Below are 15,491 nucleotides of genomic sequence, written 5' to 3'. Positions count from 1 at the left end.
GACTTAGGAAGTTCACCATTTGATTTTCACGCGCAAGAGAGCTTCGCGTTTCCAACCATTGTCGTCGTTATATGAAGGGGTTTCCGATTTTGTAACACATTTATTCTACTTTCAGCAGAAAGATATGACCTCTGATCTGTTCTTGCTCGTCACTTAAGACCAGTCTAATATGCGCTATTAATGAGTATTTCTCTTATTCAGTATACCCTGATTGCAGATAGGCTTCTGATGACCTGCGCACCTTTACCATAGCCATTATCAGGCCCGTGCTTGCGGTAACCAGCTGAAGCTTTTTAAACGAGGATCCTCTACACGAGTACGTGACGAAATGTGCTGCATCCCTGTCATACTATAAGTGTTTTAACCGAAACCTGGAATTGAGCGATCAACTATGCAGTCTTGGCCATATTTGGCCTAGCATGCACGTACTCTTCGCGGAATGCAAATGGTATTGCAAACCATTTTGCGGATTACAGCCCACACGGTCCAAAATGTGGGGTTTGTTGGAACAGTACACCCGCTTTAAAATACAATTCTTGCCCATGCAGGCTGCCGGCTCTGGATACGCGACGAGGCAACCACCGAACAGATCAACGCGTGCTTCGCTGGCCTTTCCCAGGCCTGCACAGCTACTGCGCACGACACCTGGAACGAGCAGGCGTGCGCATAAAGACGAGTCCACCTGCGGCCCGGAGCAGTCTGTGTCGCTTTCATTTCGCATAAAGCGCACTGCTACTTCAAGACATTGAGCGCAAATGCATTGTTTATTAGTGCACAGGGTTCGGGTCTATCAGTGTGACTGCTATATATATTTTGTTCTCTATATTTTATTCTAGATTCGAAACATGCTAGTTTCGCTAATGAGCCACCAGAGGGAAATACCGGATGATGGCGCCTGTTACAATTCTGGCTTTTTAAGCAAGAAAAGATGTGACTAGAGATCTAATCCAGTGTGGGTGTAATAATCAAGCAGTCGTTGTTTGGAAAGAAGCCAAGAGGATGAAGTTTTCTTCCAGTGCACGCTATGTAAAAACTGGGGATTGTCCTGCAACTGTTAGGATGTAGTTGCTGTAGTTCGTAGTTTGCCGTCCTTCATGACCTTAAGAAGGCGAAATTAAAACAGCCTCCCGCGTATATAAACTTATGTATATGGCATGCGTATTCTTGCGGATCCGCCATAGGAGAAACACCAACGAGAAATGTGCGAGCGTGAACGTTGACGTACAAGAAACCGAGCGGTAGGCCAGGCCAAGAAAGCATAGGACCTATTCCAGCGTTCACATAATGTCATGCAGCAGCAATGCGATATTTCACTTAGGCGTTTATTATTGCAAAACTTTATAAAACGTCCAGTCGTTCAGATGTGTTCGTAAATAAATGATTCTCAAGATGTGTAGTCTCGACTGTGCGTATCAACGAAGTGCACCGATTATATCAGTTCCCAATTACGGTTATTTGCCGGATAAATTTTGGTCTAATAATCTGCCTTTTGCTATTACACTAGTAAAATTTTCAGATTCAAAGCACTGCTAATTAACGTTGTGTTCTCGGAACTCTATTCATAAATATCTTCCTTTTTGTGGGCATTTGCAATCACGTTCTGGCAATAAAATACGTAAGCTATGTTCGTTTTTGCCTGCCTGTGTCTTTTTCTCGCGTACGAGGGTGTCTCCATCTAGTTTCGATTTCAACAATATTAATATCACTACTTGTTCTCTTCTCTTCTCTTCTCTTCTCTTCTCTTCTCTTCTCTTCTCTTCTCTTCTCTTCTCTTCTCTTCTCTTCTTCTTGTTATAATATCACTACCCTTCTCCCAGCTGCGATAGAAAAGTGGCGTCCAAGTGTGCTGCGGCGGTGACCTATTGTAGTCTGTTCTTTAGAACGCTCACGCTGATCACTAATTGTCATGTAAGCAAGACACGTCGGGTTCTAGTGTCCGAATTATCAAAGAAATACATCCAACCCCCTCCAACACCACTGCAAGGAACAGAGGTCCAACCAGAACCTCGCACCAGACCTAACGACTCATTCCGTCCTACGTCGCCATCACATGTACTTCTAATCACACAAACAACCAGCGAGGAAACAAACTTGCGAATAGTTCCCGGGACCTCCTATACGGACAGTTATATACAACAAAACTCAAAAGAAACCTCCCAGCGGCGTCTCAGCACAACACTGTCGAGGCGCTGCTGTCCCGGGTGTCGGTGACGCGGCGAGACGGTTGATGAGGTGGTGCTTCTCGGGCCTACGCCGCGAAGCGCACATGGTGTCAGGCGGTGTCGATGCTAAGCCTTGGACGCACAGCGCTATCCGATTCCCCGCCTCGGCTCTACACCGCAAGGCATGCGGGCACCAGTGCGGTAGGATTCAGCGTCTAAAGGTCCAACAAGACGAAAGATCCAACGAGACGAAAGGTCCAACAGTGGATATTCTGTCTCGTTGGATCTTTTGTCTCGTTGGACATTCAGGCTTGATTGGACCTTCTGTCTCGGTGGATCTTTCGTCTCGTTGGACATTCAGGCTCGACTGGACCTTTCGTCTCGTTGGATCTTTCGTCTCGTTGGATATTCAGGCTCGGTGGATATTTTGTCTTGTTGGACATTCAGGCTCTTCCGTATTCTGTGAACGTCTGAAGCTCTCTACCATCACATCCACAACCCAATTCACCAAATTAATAGCGAGAACGTCTGCGTTTCAGGTGCGAGTATATAACTTCGCTTAAGTACACAATATTTTGAATTTTAATATACCCTCGGCGTTGGCCTTTCCACGTGGTCAGGAACGCTATTTCCGAACAGCAGCTTCACGAAGATGAAATCACTATAGTTTACGAGATATAGGTTATCACTGTCATATCGACTGAAGACTGCCCACAACAAACATTTTTTTGAATGCGCTGCATTCTCCTTTACGCCTGTGTGTGCCTGTGTTTGGGTGTGCGAGATTTATTAAATTCTCCTTAGCAAGAAAGCGCCAAGCGCCTATCTAAAACTAATATCTTCTTACGAACAAACTCACGTTCCTTCCCGCCGCATGGACACGGGCAGCACTTAAGCAAGCCTACCTGAAATCTGCGAACATTCAATTTCTCAATTGTGCACTTTCCTATTTTCTTTTATAATTTAGATGGGTTCGCGGGAGTGCACAGGTCCCCTGTGCACAGGTACACCTGTGCACAGGGAGTGCACAGGTGTAAATACATCACTCGCATCTTCCATTGTTAATTTCCTGCGTCCTGCCGCCACGTAACATGTTTTGGTGGAGGTTGCGGAGGTCATCCCCATCCTGGCCCAAGCTCCGCTTCGCCTCGGCTGCTGAACATCGCTCAAAGGCTCTTGGATCGCGTCAGTCCGCCCCAGCCCCGGTGAGCCATGGACGCACAATTCCCCAGCCCCGTGTCCCCAGCCGAGACCAAACGACGTGACCTGCCCTGAACTCCGGCGTGCCTCCGAGGCCTTTGGACGTTGCTTCACTGCAGGTGTCGGCGGACATTGCTCTTTTGGGGCCAGTGCTCACCACGACGAATCATCCTCATCCGTGGCGGTGAGGACTCCCTTTTTCCTCTCATCGCGCATCGTCACCGCATCTGTACATTTACTAAGGCCTAGACCGGGACGGTCACTTTCGACGAGGGGGATGTGTCACGGGAAGAAGAGGACGAAAGCTATAGGCCCAACCTCCGGAGAAGAAGGAGACCCAGCTGGGCGGGCTCCCTCATGGCCGACATCGTGTAAATAGTGTAAATACATCACTCGCATCTTCCATTGTTAATTTCCTGCGTCCTGCCGCCACGTAACAATATCATTAAAATAACTTTACTTTTTCTACCTGGAAGCCTAACTATTTATAAATTTCAGAAATTGCCCCATTTTCCTGCGCTGCCTTTCGATCCTGCGCAAGACTGTGCGCAATACCACCCTCACCAGAGTGAACGGATAAAGCCCGAAAGGTTATGTTTGGTTCGTCTGTGATCATTGAACTGTTTTATGGAACTGAGTCAGCTAAATAACAACGGGATATTGACCCTCAAGGGCGACAGTGCAGTGTATTTACGCCACCCTCCTACAAAAGTGTTGTTCTCGGGCCTCCATTTCCCAGCTACTGACATAAGTGCGCTGTTGGGACCAAGGGGGTTAAAAAAATTGGTTGGAACGCGGTTCGGTCAAAGCCTGTCGAGTTCTTTGTTGCAGCTCCAAGACGAAGCGTGGTGATTCATTTTTGTCCACTTCTTGTAAGAGCGGAAGGTACATATTTGTTTTTAGAAATGTGGCGGCACGTTTTCAGCGGTCTGTGGGACGTCTCAGCACGTATTCGACGGTTTAGCGGACGGCAATACCTGCGCGAATTGTGTTGGCCATAGTGTCGGCAGAGGGTTGAGAGTACCCGCCAAATTCTTCAAGCATTTAAATGTGACTAACTGAATTCAAAAAGCGCAAAAGACAGGATAAGAAACGACTACACATGGCGGTGTTTCTGCACGTCTTTTTGCGCGGTTAAGAATTCAGTTAGTATGCACCAAATAGCCCAAGCCACAGTTCTAACGAAGTTCAATTATGACGGAGAACGGGTTTTTTTTTCGGAAAGCAGGAATATGCACCCTTAACAACAGGAATGCCCTCAAACACATGCGAACCACCTGTGACGTTTTTCTATACACATCCCCGTGTGTATGGAAGTCGAATTACTCAAAGGTGACGGTGAAGTGATTTGTAAACATGGCGGGACTACTTCTAGAGATTATAGTCTGGAGTTCCTAGGGCTTCGACCACTCTGTTTGCGTTTACGCAACTTTCTTATAAATTAATTTTAAAGTGTTGTCCTAATCTCTGCATCCTCCTTGCCGATTTAATTTCGTATGACGTTTACTTTTGTAGGCTTTGACTGCGCCCACTGCGGCTCGCCGACCCTAGGCCGGCCGCCCGCGGGTCGTCGCAATTCATTCCCTAAGTTAAAACTAAGCCATGACAAGAATTGTGTCTGGAAGAATGTGGCTTTATTTTGCTAGTTTGCAAAAAGTCCAATTCAATGTATGCCTACGCTAGCGCACATGCAGTACGTATATTGGCTTACGACGCTTCACTGAGTTCGCTTCACGGGAGCTCTAAGATTTTTGCCCGTGCAACTGGTAGGCTAGTAGAAAATATAAGTCCAATAAAAAGTGGGAGAAGATTCGGCGAATTTAATGTAAGTAATAAGCCAGAAAATCGACCAATACTCTCTTTGTAAAGCGTAAATCCAAGGTACGGGAAGCACTTTTTGCGCTGGGTGAGCTAGCGCAGAGGTCCGCAGCACGATCGCACATGTGCAATCTCTTTTTACCCGCCTGAAGAGCGCAGTCTCTAGTGAAACATACTTGTGGGGATTTTATGGAGGCAAAAAAAAATTCCTTTAAGCTGCTTACATCAAAACTCTTAGTCAAAACATACTTGCGCTACAAAGGAATGTCGATCTCGTGCTCGGATAATTGCCGCTTATATCAACCAGAAGCCATTAATCGTTGCTTTGTTTTGTGCCTGGATGTGGTGGTTTTTGGAATGTTTTGCAACAATCTGTTAAAAGGGACATGTACACGTTTACGTGTCCATGTCCCTTACACAGTGCGGTTCTTGCCTTCTCTAGATCCTAGTGGAGTGCCCTATGATATACTTTTTGTGATGGAATTGTATACCTAGTAGAAGTTCCGCATGACTGACCAGCATGCCGAACTCCCCCGCCCGACGAAGTCCGTTTTTTGGGAGCTGGCTGCGTTGGTCGAGAGCATCTATGCGACGGAAAGTTACCCACCAGAGTGACTGCACCTGTTCGACGCACATGCCTGCTTGCTAAAGTTTTGGCGGCTGCTTATTGTAGCTGCTTCGGTGTTATCCTTCTTAGATAACAGTTAACTTTTGTATTGCATAATAACTGCAAGTTTTTTTATGCATAAAAGAAATGCGGCATGGACGAGTGCTCTGAAGCACTAGATGCAGTGCATCGTAGCAGGAGGTTCGAATCTCCGGTTCTATTAATTTTTTTTTGGGGGGGGGGGGGGGGGGCAGGGCAGTTTATTTTCTTTTGTATAGGTAACGTTTTATCTACTCCATTCGCCATTCTGCGCTGCAATCACCATTCCCTTATGAGCGAGTTTAAAGACAACGTACAGACAGACACTGACGCGCTGGCGAGTTTTCGAGGCGTGGTGTTGACATATCACCGGCAGCTTGGAGGCGCAGTGCCGAATCCGCCGACTGCGGCCTCGTGAGAGCCTCGGCCTCTTAAGGTAGGCTCCGGAGTTGAGGGAGACGCTGAGCGTCTCCGATTCTGCGGACGGCATGCAGCCACTGCGAACGCGTCATCTAGTACACGTTACGACTTTAGGCGCGTCTGGCATCGTTGTGTGACCTATAATGCCGCCGACAAGGACATCCAAACAGCGGTAACGTTGGGCGCCAAGCATGTTGCTGCGGAGAACCAAAACTGAAACTGGTTTGAACAACTCTACAAATATAAACGGCAACTACATTCCGACACATGTGCTTGCTGCCAGTAGTAGTAGAGATTCTTCTAAAACAATAACATTGACATACAATCATCTGCGTATACATAAAGTTTAAAATCCTGGCTATCGTTCAAGCACGTCGCGTGACGTTTCCTGTGAGGCTAACTCGTCTTGAAATAAGATTGGACGCTGTTTAGCGTACTACATTTTATGCATACGCAATTGTGCTTTTGCCAGTGCTATTTTTCCTTAGGAAAAACATTAGTGCTATTGGCATGAAGTGAAATTGTAAGAATGTAGTTTTGTGGTACATTTTGTGGGAGTTCGAGGCAGTTTCGGTTTCGGTTTCGCCGTGCAATACGTATGTGGTTTCTGAGGTTATCTGTAATCGCGCATTGGTCATACTTCAGAAATCTACATGATCCGCTATTCACTTGTTATTTCCTTCAGAAATGGGCCGCATAAACCTCTTTGCGCCGCTTCAAGTTAACAAGTATCGTTTCATGCAGTAATCCCGAGCCGAGGTGGACGCAGTGGCTGAACTCCGGTGCTCTACTTCATCGGAGATGGTGAAGTGCGGGGCGTCTCTCCCGCATCTACGGATCTCACCTGCACGCTTTTTCTTCGTACTATCCGCCACGTCGTCGGCGAATCGGTCAATTAAACACATTCGGCCAATAAAAAAGGCCTCAACCCCTAGATTTGAACCCGCACAGTGGATGCCAACGCTTCGTGCTTCATCAAATTACGCTGCGGTAATATGCAACGAGGCTTACAAATAACAAGTACATATGTTGAGGCCCACCTCCATCATATCGGACGTTTGCGACATGTTTTTAGCGGTAAAAATAGGCGAACACATGAAAGAAGACAGGACAGGCGCTTCCAACAATGCATCGGACATTGCTATTTACTGGTTTGGTTGCACTACTTTGAGCTGCTAAGCTGAGCATTGATTGAATAACGTTTGTGCAGTGGGCTTTACCCTACCCCCCGCAAATATCTGATGAGCAGCTACTACGCTTTTTCTGGCGGGATTATCGAACGGAAATGTGTGGCCGTGCAGAAGACCGGTCTGGTGTTTCACCCTGCGAAATGATTTTACAGTTTACGATTAAAAATTCCAGTTGGTTTGATTTCCTTAGTACGTATAGTACTTCGCTTTTTATTTGTCTTAGATTTTATACAGGTGTACCCGTCGCAGAGGTATATGCAGCGCAGCTTACAGCGAAGCGTTGTACGTCAATTATATGAAACAACACTTGCTCCCTAGAAACGGTCATCATCACCATCATCCTAAACGTACTCAGGTTCACTGCAGGACAAAGGCCTCTCCCACTGACCTCGAACCACTCGTGTCCTGCGCTGCTCGAGTCCACAGTTTACCCCGAATTTCTTTATTAGATGCGTCTGCATCTCATTCACTCGCCTTGTCCTTTCCATACGGCGTTGTTGTTGTCCGTCCATACCCCTCCCCCATTCTCCTCGCCACGCGAGCTGCGCTCTCCGCTTCTCACCCCCTCTCCTCTTCGACAGCGAATACTCTCTCGCGAGGGGCATTGGATTGTATTCGATTGGGTTGGTTTGGCTTGGCTTGGCATGGATTGGATTGGATTGGCTTGGATTGGATTAAAGTGGATTGTGTTGGCTCGTGTTGCGTCATAGCGGCGGTGATTCCAGCACCGGCGTTCCGATTTCTATCGATGCGTTGAATGGAGCCTAACAATTTTGCTATCGCCCGCGCAACTGTAACAAGCGCAGATCAGTGTGATAACAGGAATGCCAGCACCACTGAAAACAAGGCTGCGAAGCGGCGTGAACGTGATGCTGAACGCAAACGATTGAAGCGCGCAGCCGATTCCGAACTTCGTAAACGTGATACCGAACGCAAACGTTTGAAGCGAGCAGCCGATGCTAAACTCACTGTACCAAGTGAACCCCCAAGATGCGTCGCATCTCCACAGGGTTTCGATTAATTCATAAGGACAATCACCATCTATCATGCACTCGATACACCGATGCATCGCCGTACCCTCATCAGAAAGCGCATGCAGCCTGTGTCGTTAACACGCAAGGCACAGAACTGGCAGCAGCAACCGTTCTCACCACTTCCATCGAGACTGCTGAGGAGTGTGCCATCGCCCTTGCTGCAACAACAGACGAGGAATTTCTTACTGTTATAACTGACTCACAGACTGCCTGCAGAAACTTTTTAATTGGCCGCATATCTCAACCCGCACTGTACCTTCTTCGTCAAGTAAGAAGACTACCAGAAATTAATATCATCTGGTCACCCGACCACCAGTCCCTCCAAGGGAACGAGGCGGCACACGCCGCTGCCCGTACTCATACATACCGGGCCGTTACCTCAGAGGGAGAAACCAACGACCGAACTGCTTCAAAGCCAGCACCACTCCACACGTACACCGAAATCTTAGCTCACTACAAAAACGACCGCCGTCGCTTCCCGCCACCTCATTCACAATTAACGCGCGACTAAGAAACCACTTTCCGGCGCCTACAAACCAATTCGTATCCCCATAACACACTACTAAACGCTATGTACCGCACCCAATACCCTGCCACCTGTAACTTCTGCCCTGTTGCTGGTACCCTATACCACGTGGTATGGGAGTGCCAACTGACCCCCACTCTAACCGCAAATCTCAACCCTACCTATGAGCAGTGGGTGGAGCAGCTGACCAGCTCCGAGCTCTCGAACCAGCGCCGACTGGTGGAACGGGCCCGGACGGCCAGCCAGCTCCAAGGCATCTTGGAATGAGGATGCCTCTCACTGGGTGGAGGCCCTACGAACATCCTCCTGCTCACCAGTATAATAAATGTTTGTCTCTCTCTCTCTCTCTCTCCACAGGGTTCCCCTCGTGGGAAGGTGGGGTAATTTTTTCATCCGGTTTATCCGGTCCGTCTCTGAAGTCAAAAACATGTGACTATGGGGTCATGGTGACGCCTGAAGTATTTCTAATGCACGATCACAGATATCCTTAGAAAAAAAAAATTGCGCCCACCTCCCCGCGAGGGGAAGCCTGTGTAGATGCGACGCATCGTGGGGTTCACTTTGTGTTTCCGTTGGATTGATTCTGAAATCGCGTGAAACGTGTCGGGAACGCGTATGAATATTATGTTTTATGATTATTATTATATTTTATTGGCCAATCTTGGTCAATCTCTCTAAGTGGTATGCTTGGGGTTTCGCTGTCGCAACGACCTTTACTCTATCATTGTTTCTGTAAGTGGGAGCTTCTTTTCTTTTATTGCAAGTGTTAATCATTGCCCCTTCATGCGTTGTATCAGTAGCTTCTTGCCGTAGTTTGAATGAGTCAAGGATATAAGGCGCGTTCGTAGCATTTCATACTGTCTCGGCTTTGTGGCGCAGTGGGAAGAGCACCATGTTCCTCGCGTTCCGCCCACTGGGTCGTGGGATCGAAACCGGGCATCGCTGACTATTATTTTTTAAAATGCTAATGCATTTATTGGCCGGGGGTCGTCTTGCTCCGTTGGCCGGCGTGCGCCTGCATTCCTCCAGCGCTAGCGCACGTGAGCGCGCGCACGTGCGCTCGCGCCTCGTAGTTCTGCCTTCGTCGTCATAATCGTCGTAAGTTGTTGTTGTTGCAAACTTTATTAGATAGGATGGCCAAAGGCCAGGTAATGCGAATGCATTTCTTTCGCCGTCGTCGTCGTCGTCGCACGTGTGCTCGCGCCTCGTAGTTCTGCCTTCGTCGTCGTCGTCGTCGTAAATGCGAATGCATTTCTGGACGCGGCTATGGAAAGTGTGCGCGTGCGCTCCAAACCCTCTGACCCCATAGTCTTGGTTGGCGACTTCAACGTTGTCATGCGCAAGAAGAGTGGCGAGTGGCTGGTCGAGTACATGCAGACCAGGCACTCTATGCATTGTCTCTCTGCCGGCTTCGATACGTGCCCCACTACCATTCACGGGAGTTCCATTGATGTGGTCTTTACGCGAAACTGTGACGCGCGTATGCTTCTCAAAGACCCTTTGACCATGCACTTTAGCGATCACAAGGCAGTGATTGGGGCCGTCAGGTACAACGATAACACAAACAGGTGCTGATGAATAAATGATTACGTTCACACTCTCGTCATTAATTACGCCATTACTCGCAACACACTCATCGGTGCACCCAATGCATTCGCATTTCTGCACGATTCCCTTCGGGGAGGTGCGGGGGAATTTTTTATAGTGCAGGGGGAGGGGTGTGGACGAGAGAGGGACATCGGAGAGGAGAGGGGGTGAGCGGTGGAGAGCGCAGCTCGCGCGGCGAAGAGAATGGGGGAGGGGCGGACGACAACGACGCCGACGCTGCATGGACGAGGCGAGTGAATGAGATGCAGTCGCATCTAAAATATGGGCCCGTTTCACGGTGAAACCAAAACCGAAACTAGGTCGAACTCTCCAAAAATAAACCACAATAACTTTATCCCGACACGTACTTGTTGCGAATCGAACCAAAGTATTTCCGAAAAAAAAACATTCTTTACGCAAGCGCAGGTGCGCATGCATGAACTCTAAAATCTTGGCCGTCGTCTATTACATCACAAGATGGGTTTGCTTTATTTCCCGTCACTGCTGCAGTTGTTGTGGCTGCCGCGGGCCTCACTGGGTATTTTTTCTTCTTACGGACTTTAAAAATTAAATACGGTAATAGCGAATGCAAAAACGAAGAAACCATGTTTATCTGCGCTCGTCTATGCAATGCAAACACAATCACGAGTTCATCATCATCATCATCATCATCATCATCATCATCATCATCATCATTATCACCAGCCTATCTACGCCCACTGCAGGGCAAACACCTCTCCCATTATTCTCCAATTATCCCGGTCCTGTGACAACTGTGACCAATCATAAGTTAAAGAAATACAAAAAAGTGGTTGCTTGCTACTTATCACTAGGGTGTGTAATATTCTTAAAAGCCCAACTCGTTTTTTTTTTCCTTGTCGTGTGCAATGTTCACAGTACTCTTCGTGGGCTCAACTGTCACCAAGCAGATCAATGATTGGCGAAAAAGGGAGGAAGTCACACATTGGTGTTACGATTCGGCGCGGAGCTCAGAATAGTGTAACGCTATTGCTGGCTTTGCAAACCTTGATATTATAAATGCATTTATATAACAATCTCATTTTAAACCGTTTTAGGTCTAGAATATGGCAGCTCAGTGCATGAATAAAGTACTGCACTAGTGAGCACGAAGGGCTTGGTTCCTGGCACTGAGAGTCGCTTTTCCCATCAAATAAAAACAAGGCAACAGGATGATAAAGCGCCATAAGCGAAAACGTATACGTACCTCAAGTATTGAGCACTTTCAAACCAATTAGGCGCCAAAAATTCGTCCGTTGCCCCTCCCCTCCTCCCACGGCTGTCCGGAAAGCCTCACAGTATCTTTTACTCGGAAATTTCCAGTTCCAACTGAATGATAACAATTTGAACATGTTTTTCATCCTCGGATCACTTTTCGCCTTCCGCCCATGTAATACACTACAACTGTAAAATGATGCAAAGTTCTGCTTGAAGATACGGAACGAAAAAGTTGCAGGGCTGGCTGCCGATGCTGAACCCATTAAATTATGCATTCCGTTGTCTCTTGAGCTTCTTTTGTCTGCACGTTAAATCCCGTCAAGCTTAACTTTAATTACGTTTTTTAGTGCACCAGCCAACTCAATAGTATGGATCATGCGTTGATTAAAAAAAATGGCTAGCGCAAGAAGTTTGTTTTTCTAGCCTACGGGTAATTATCTAAATATGATTATCTGACGACAACATTTTACGTGTATTTAGTGATGCTACAACTCTGTGTGAGGAACCCAACTGATTACACCATGACGAATTGCAGCACTCAAAACGAAATTTTATTGTTTGTTTTATTTACAGACGATATTGCTGAAATTGACCACTGAACATCGCGGGACAATACGCTCGCGTTTGTGCTGGTGAGCCCGAGGTTGCGGGTTCAATTTATCGCCGCGGCAGCCGTTTCTCAGACGGGGGTCAAAATTAATCCATGTGCCTCATCGCCTCTGTTGCGTCGGCGCATTAACCCAAGAGTCAATCAATCAATCAATCAATCAATCAATCAATACGCTCACGTGCAACAGGTTACATGGACGCAAAACTGAGTCCTACATGAATAATAATAACCAAATTTTCAAAACGGTCGGTTAAATTTGATGGTGTAAAATTTTACACCACTGATTCAAACCCATCGCTGTCCGCTTTATCCGAATGAGCGCACTAAACTTATCTCATTGTTGGACCTTTCGCCTCGGTGGATCTTTCATCTCGATGGACATTCAGACTCGCTGGTCACGTGACTAATGGGACCTTTCGACTCGTTGGATCTTTGGTCTCGTTGGACATTCAGGCCACAAGCGGTGCTGTAGGAGCCCTCATCCAGACCGGGAACGACATATACGCCAAACGCGCTCGCCGGCCCGCAGATCCAAGAACACAACGCGAACCACTCCAACGATCGAGCAGTTTCTTTTCGACCGTTTCCTTCTTCGGTTCGTTGGTCGGTTGGTTGGTTGCCTCAGAGCACGGGACATACCCACGCGGGGATTGGCCGAGAAGTTTTGTACCTAATAAGGATGTGACCTATATTATTTTAGATCCCAAAATCTAGAAAAGGAAATACCGAACAGAATTTTTAAATATGTATAATATGAAAATAGATTCAGGACGAAAAATTTGATAAGTGTGAACGTTTAGCGGGCTAGCAGGAAAAACGGCCTGTCCTCGCGCGCCTCCGCCTTGTTCCTCCTGCCGTTCCTCGTCTTCCGCCAGCCGGATGCAGCCGTCTGACCAGCCGAGAGGTTGATCGCAGACACTTTCACTAAACCTTACCAAAACCGCACATAGAGCTTTGCACATAAAAACACTCGAAGAAATGTATTAGCACCGCTGTTGTTGGGTTCGAAAAGATCCCTAACCGCTTGAAGGACGCACAGTCTCATCATTGCCTCTATAATGCACCCTGTTCGACCAAGCGGCAGCGACGAGGAAACGGTGAGGAAATTCACCGCCGAACCACGCTGACTGTGGCATCACATGAAGTGCTTCCGCTCTGTGAGGGATTCGTGCGAGTGGCCGTGGTCATGCGCTACCCCAAGGGATCCCGCAGCGCTGCGTAACCGGCAATGCCAGTGCACGGGCGTGGTGTTATGACGCAATCGCGGGTGGCGCGATTATTGCACCCCAATGGCAAAGCGCTACCACATTGCGGAGGATCCATACAACACGAGGTCATCCTCTGAATAACGAAGAATGAGGCAGGAATCGTGGAAAACCGCAAGTGACGAATGATCGCCTTGAGAGAGGCAGTTTTGCAGCGGATTATTGTCCGGAAGGAACACGGGCCGGACATTTCGTCTGCAGCCAATTAGAAGTTCCCGAAAGGGAAAGTGCTGTTCTTTGATTTGGCTGCAGAGAATCCTTTCTATCTAGAAGGTCTATATAACCTCTTGTAAATACGTTTGTAAATAGACCAGGAGACGCATTAAACACTCTCTTTTCTGAGGTGTCGTAGTTGTCTTATCCTGAAGGTGCCAGCAGATAACGAGTTCAGCTTCATTTCCCATGTCAGGGGCATCGATCTGCCGCTCAACCAGCAAAGCGAACGAGACAGAAGAAAACGGGAGGACTTGACTGCTGGCGCTCGGATATTTTTCCCAGAATTTTCTTAGAGAAGATGACGGTAACAATTGCACTTGTAGTGGTAAGTGTGCGTATTGCGCTGTGATGTTTGTTATTTCACCACCTGCTGGCGAGCAAGCCTGACTAATTTGCGAGTTACAATCACATTCCCCTCTCAGTATTTTCAATATTAGTCCCCCGTGGGAAGGCACGCTATTTTGCGTTACTCCACGCAAACCATACGATTTGCGTGGTGTAATGCAACTGTGAGGCCAGGCAACCGTGAGGCGTGAAATGCGTTCAATCTATGAGCGAGTTTTTGGTCCGATGGTTCAATTGGAATTCCAAGACGTTTTTCGGCATGAATGTTGTTATGTTTATGCTTGTGCGGAGTACCTTTTTGGTATCACGGACACCCTTAGACAAAAGACAAAAAGCTTCAACGGCGGAACGTATCTTCCAAATACCAATAGGGTAAATGGTGATTTGTTGTTTTGGTCAGCGACTGTAGGAATATTTTCTAATTGCGTGTTCAATTTAACAAAAAAAAACTGCAATTAAAGCTTGGCAAGCTGCCTTTTATGCCTGAGAATTTTTACCACTGTCAAATAATTTCTTCTGAGTGGGTGTCACTGCACTTTGGCGTTGTAATTGTGAGTACCTAATATCCCTAACAGATATCTCATCGTGTGATTGTATGGTTGATCGTGTCCCTCCAGACGAAAGACCAAAATTATGCAACCATTCTTTAAACAGAGTTCATCGAGATCCAATTATTTGACTGGCTTCGCAAACAGCACAGCCACCAGTCATCCTTTCGTCCACTGCTCGTCCTTTCCATATTGATTGAGTAGCTAGACAAAGCACTTGCTTCAGCAAGCCCCTAGCACTCAGACCTGTTGTCGTTGAAAAAAAACACTCATCGCACGGAAGCGAAGTGAGAAATTGCAAGTGAACGACAGGTTACAGTTCCACCGAAACATGACGGAACTTATAGTGTGGAGAGCGTTATGCAATAATTTTAATCCGCACCCTGTGTGGTTTCCGGAATTCTTTGAAAACACACAGTCATATATCAACATTGGTCGACGTATGTGGGTAAGAACTACACAATATATAAACCCATTTCACTTGTGAGACAACTGCTTCGCTTACTCAAATACATTGGGTGCCTTCGCCTGCGATCAAGCGAAAGAAAAACTTCCTTCCAAAGCCATCATATGATAAACTATATGGGAAGAAAATACTAGCCAACTGTCGAACGCGTCGCACCCTCTTAATATCGTTACTTTACTTCTAGTCTTATTTTTCTTTTTTTATTTATCACATCAACTTACT

The 15,491-nt window shown here is 47.1% G+C and overlaps 2 protein-coding genes across 3 annotated transcripts in view; one reads left to right on the top strand and one right to left on the bottom strand.

The window, feature by feature from the left end:
- LOC144145106 (uncharacterized) overlaps window positions 1–1,604 on the top strand; it is a 28,869-nt gene extending 27,265 nt beyond the window's left edge. Inside the window, exon 5 of the mRNA XM_077676608.1 lies at window positions 549–1,604. Coding sequence (XP_077532734.1) covers window positions 549–670 — 122 coding nt within the window. The 3' untranslated portion in view covers window positions 671–1,604. The remainder of the gene's footprint in view (window positions 1–548) is intronic.
- Window positions 1–15,491, bottom strand: part of LOC144146967 (uncharacterized) — a 494,123-nt gene that overhangs the window by 404,531 nt on the left and 74,101 nt on the right. The gene's annotated exons all lie outside the window — the stretch shown is intronic.

This window comes from Haemaphysalis longicornis, unplaced genomic scaffold, assembly GCF_048455015.1.
Source record: "Haemaphysalis longicornis isolate Haplotype H1 unplaced genomic scaffold, Haemaphysalis longicornis Haplotype H1 scaffold_7, whole genome shotgun sequence".
NCBI classification, from domain to species: Eukaryota; Metazoa; Arthropoda; class Arachnida; order Ixodida; family Ixodidae; genus Haemaphysalis; species Haemaphysalis longicornis.
This window is presented reverse-complemented; position numbering and strand designations above follow the sequence as displayed.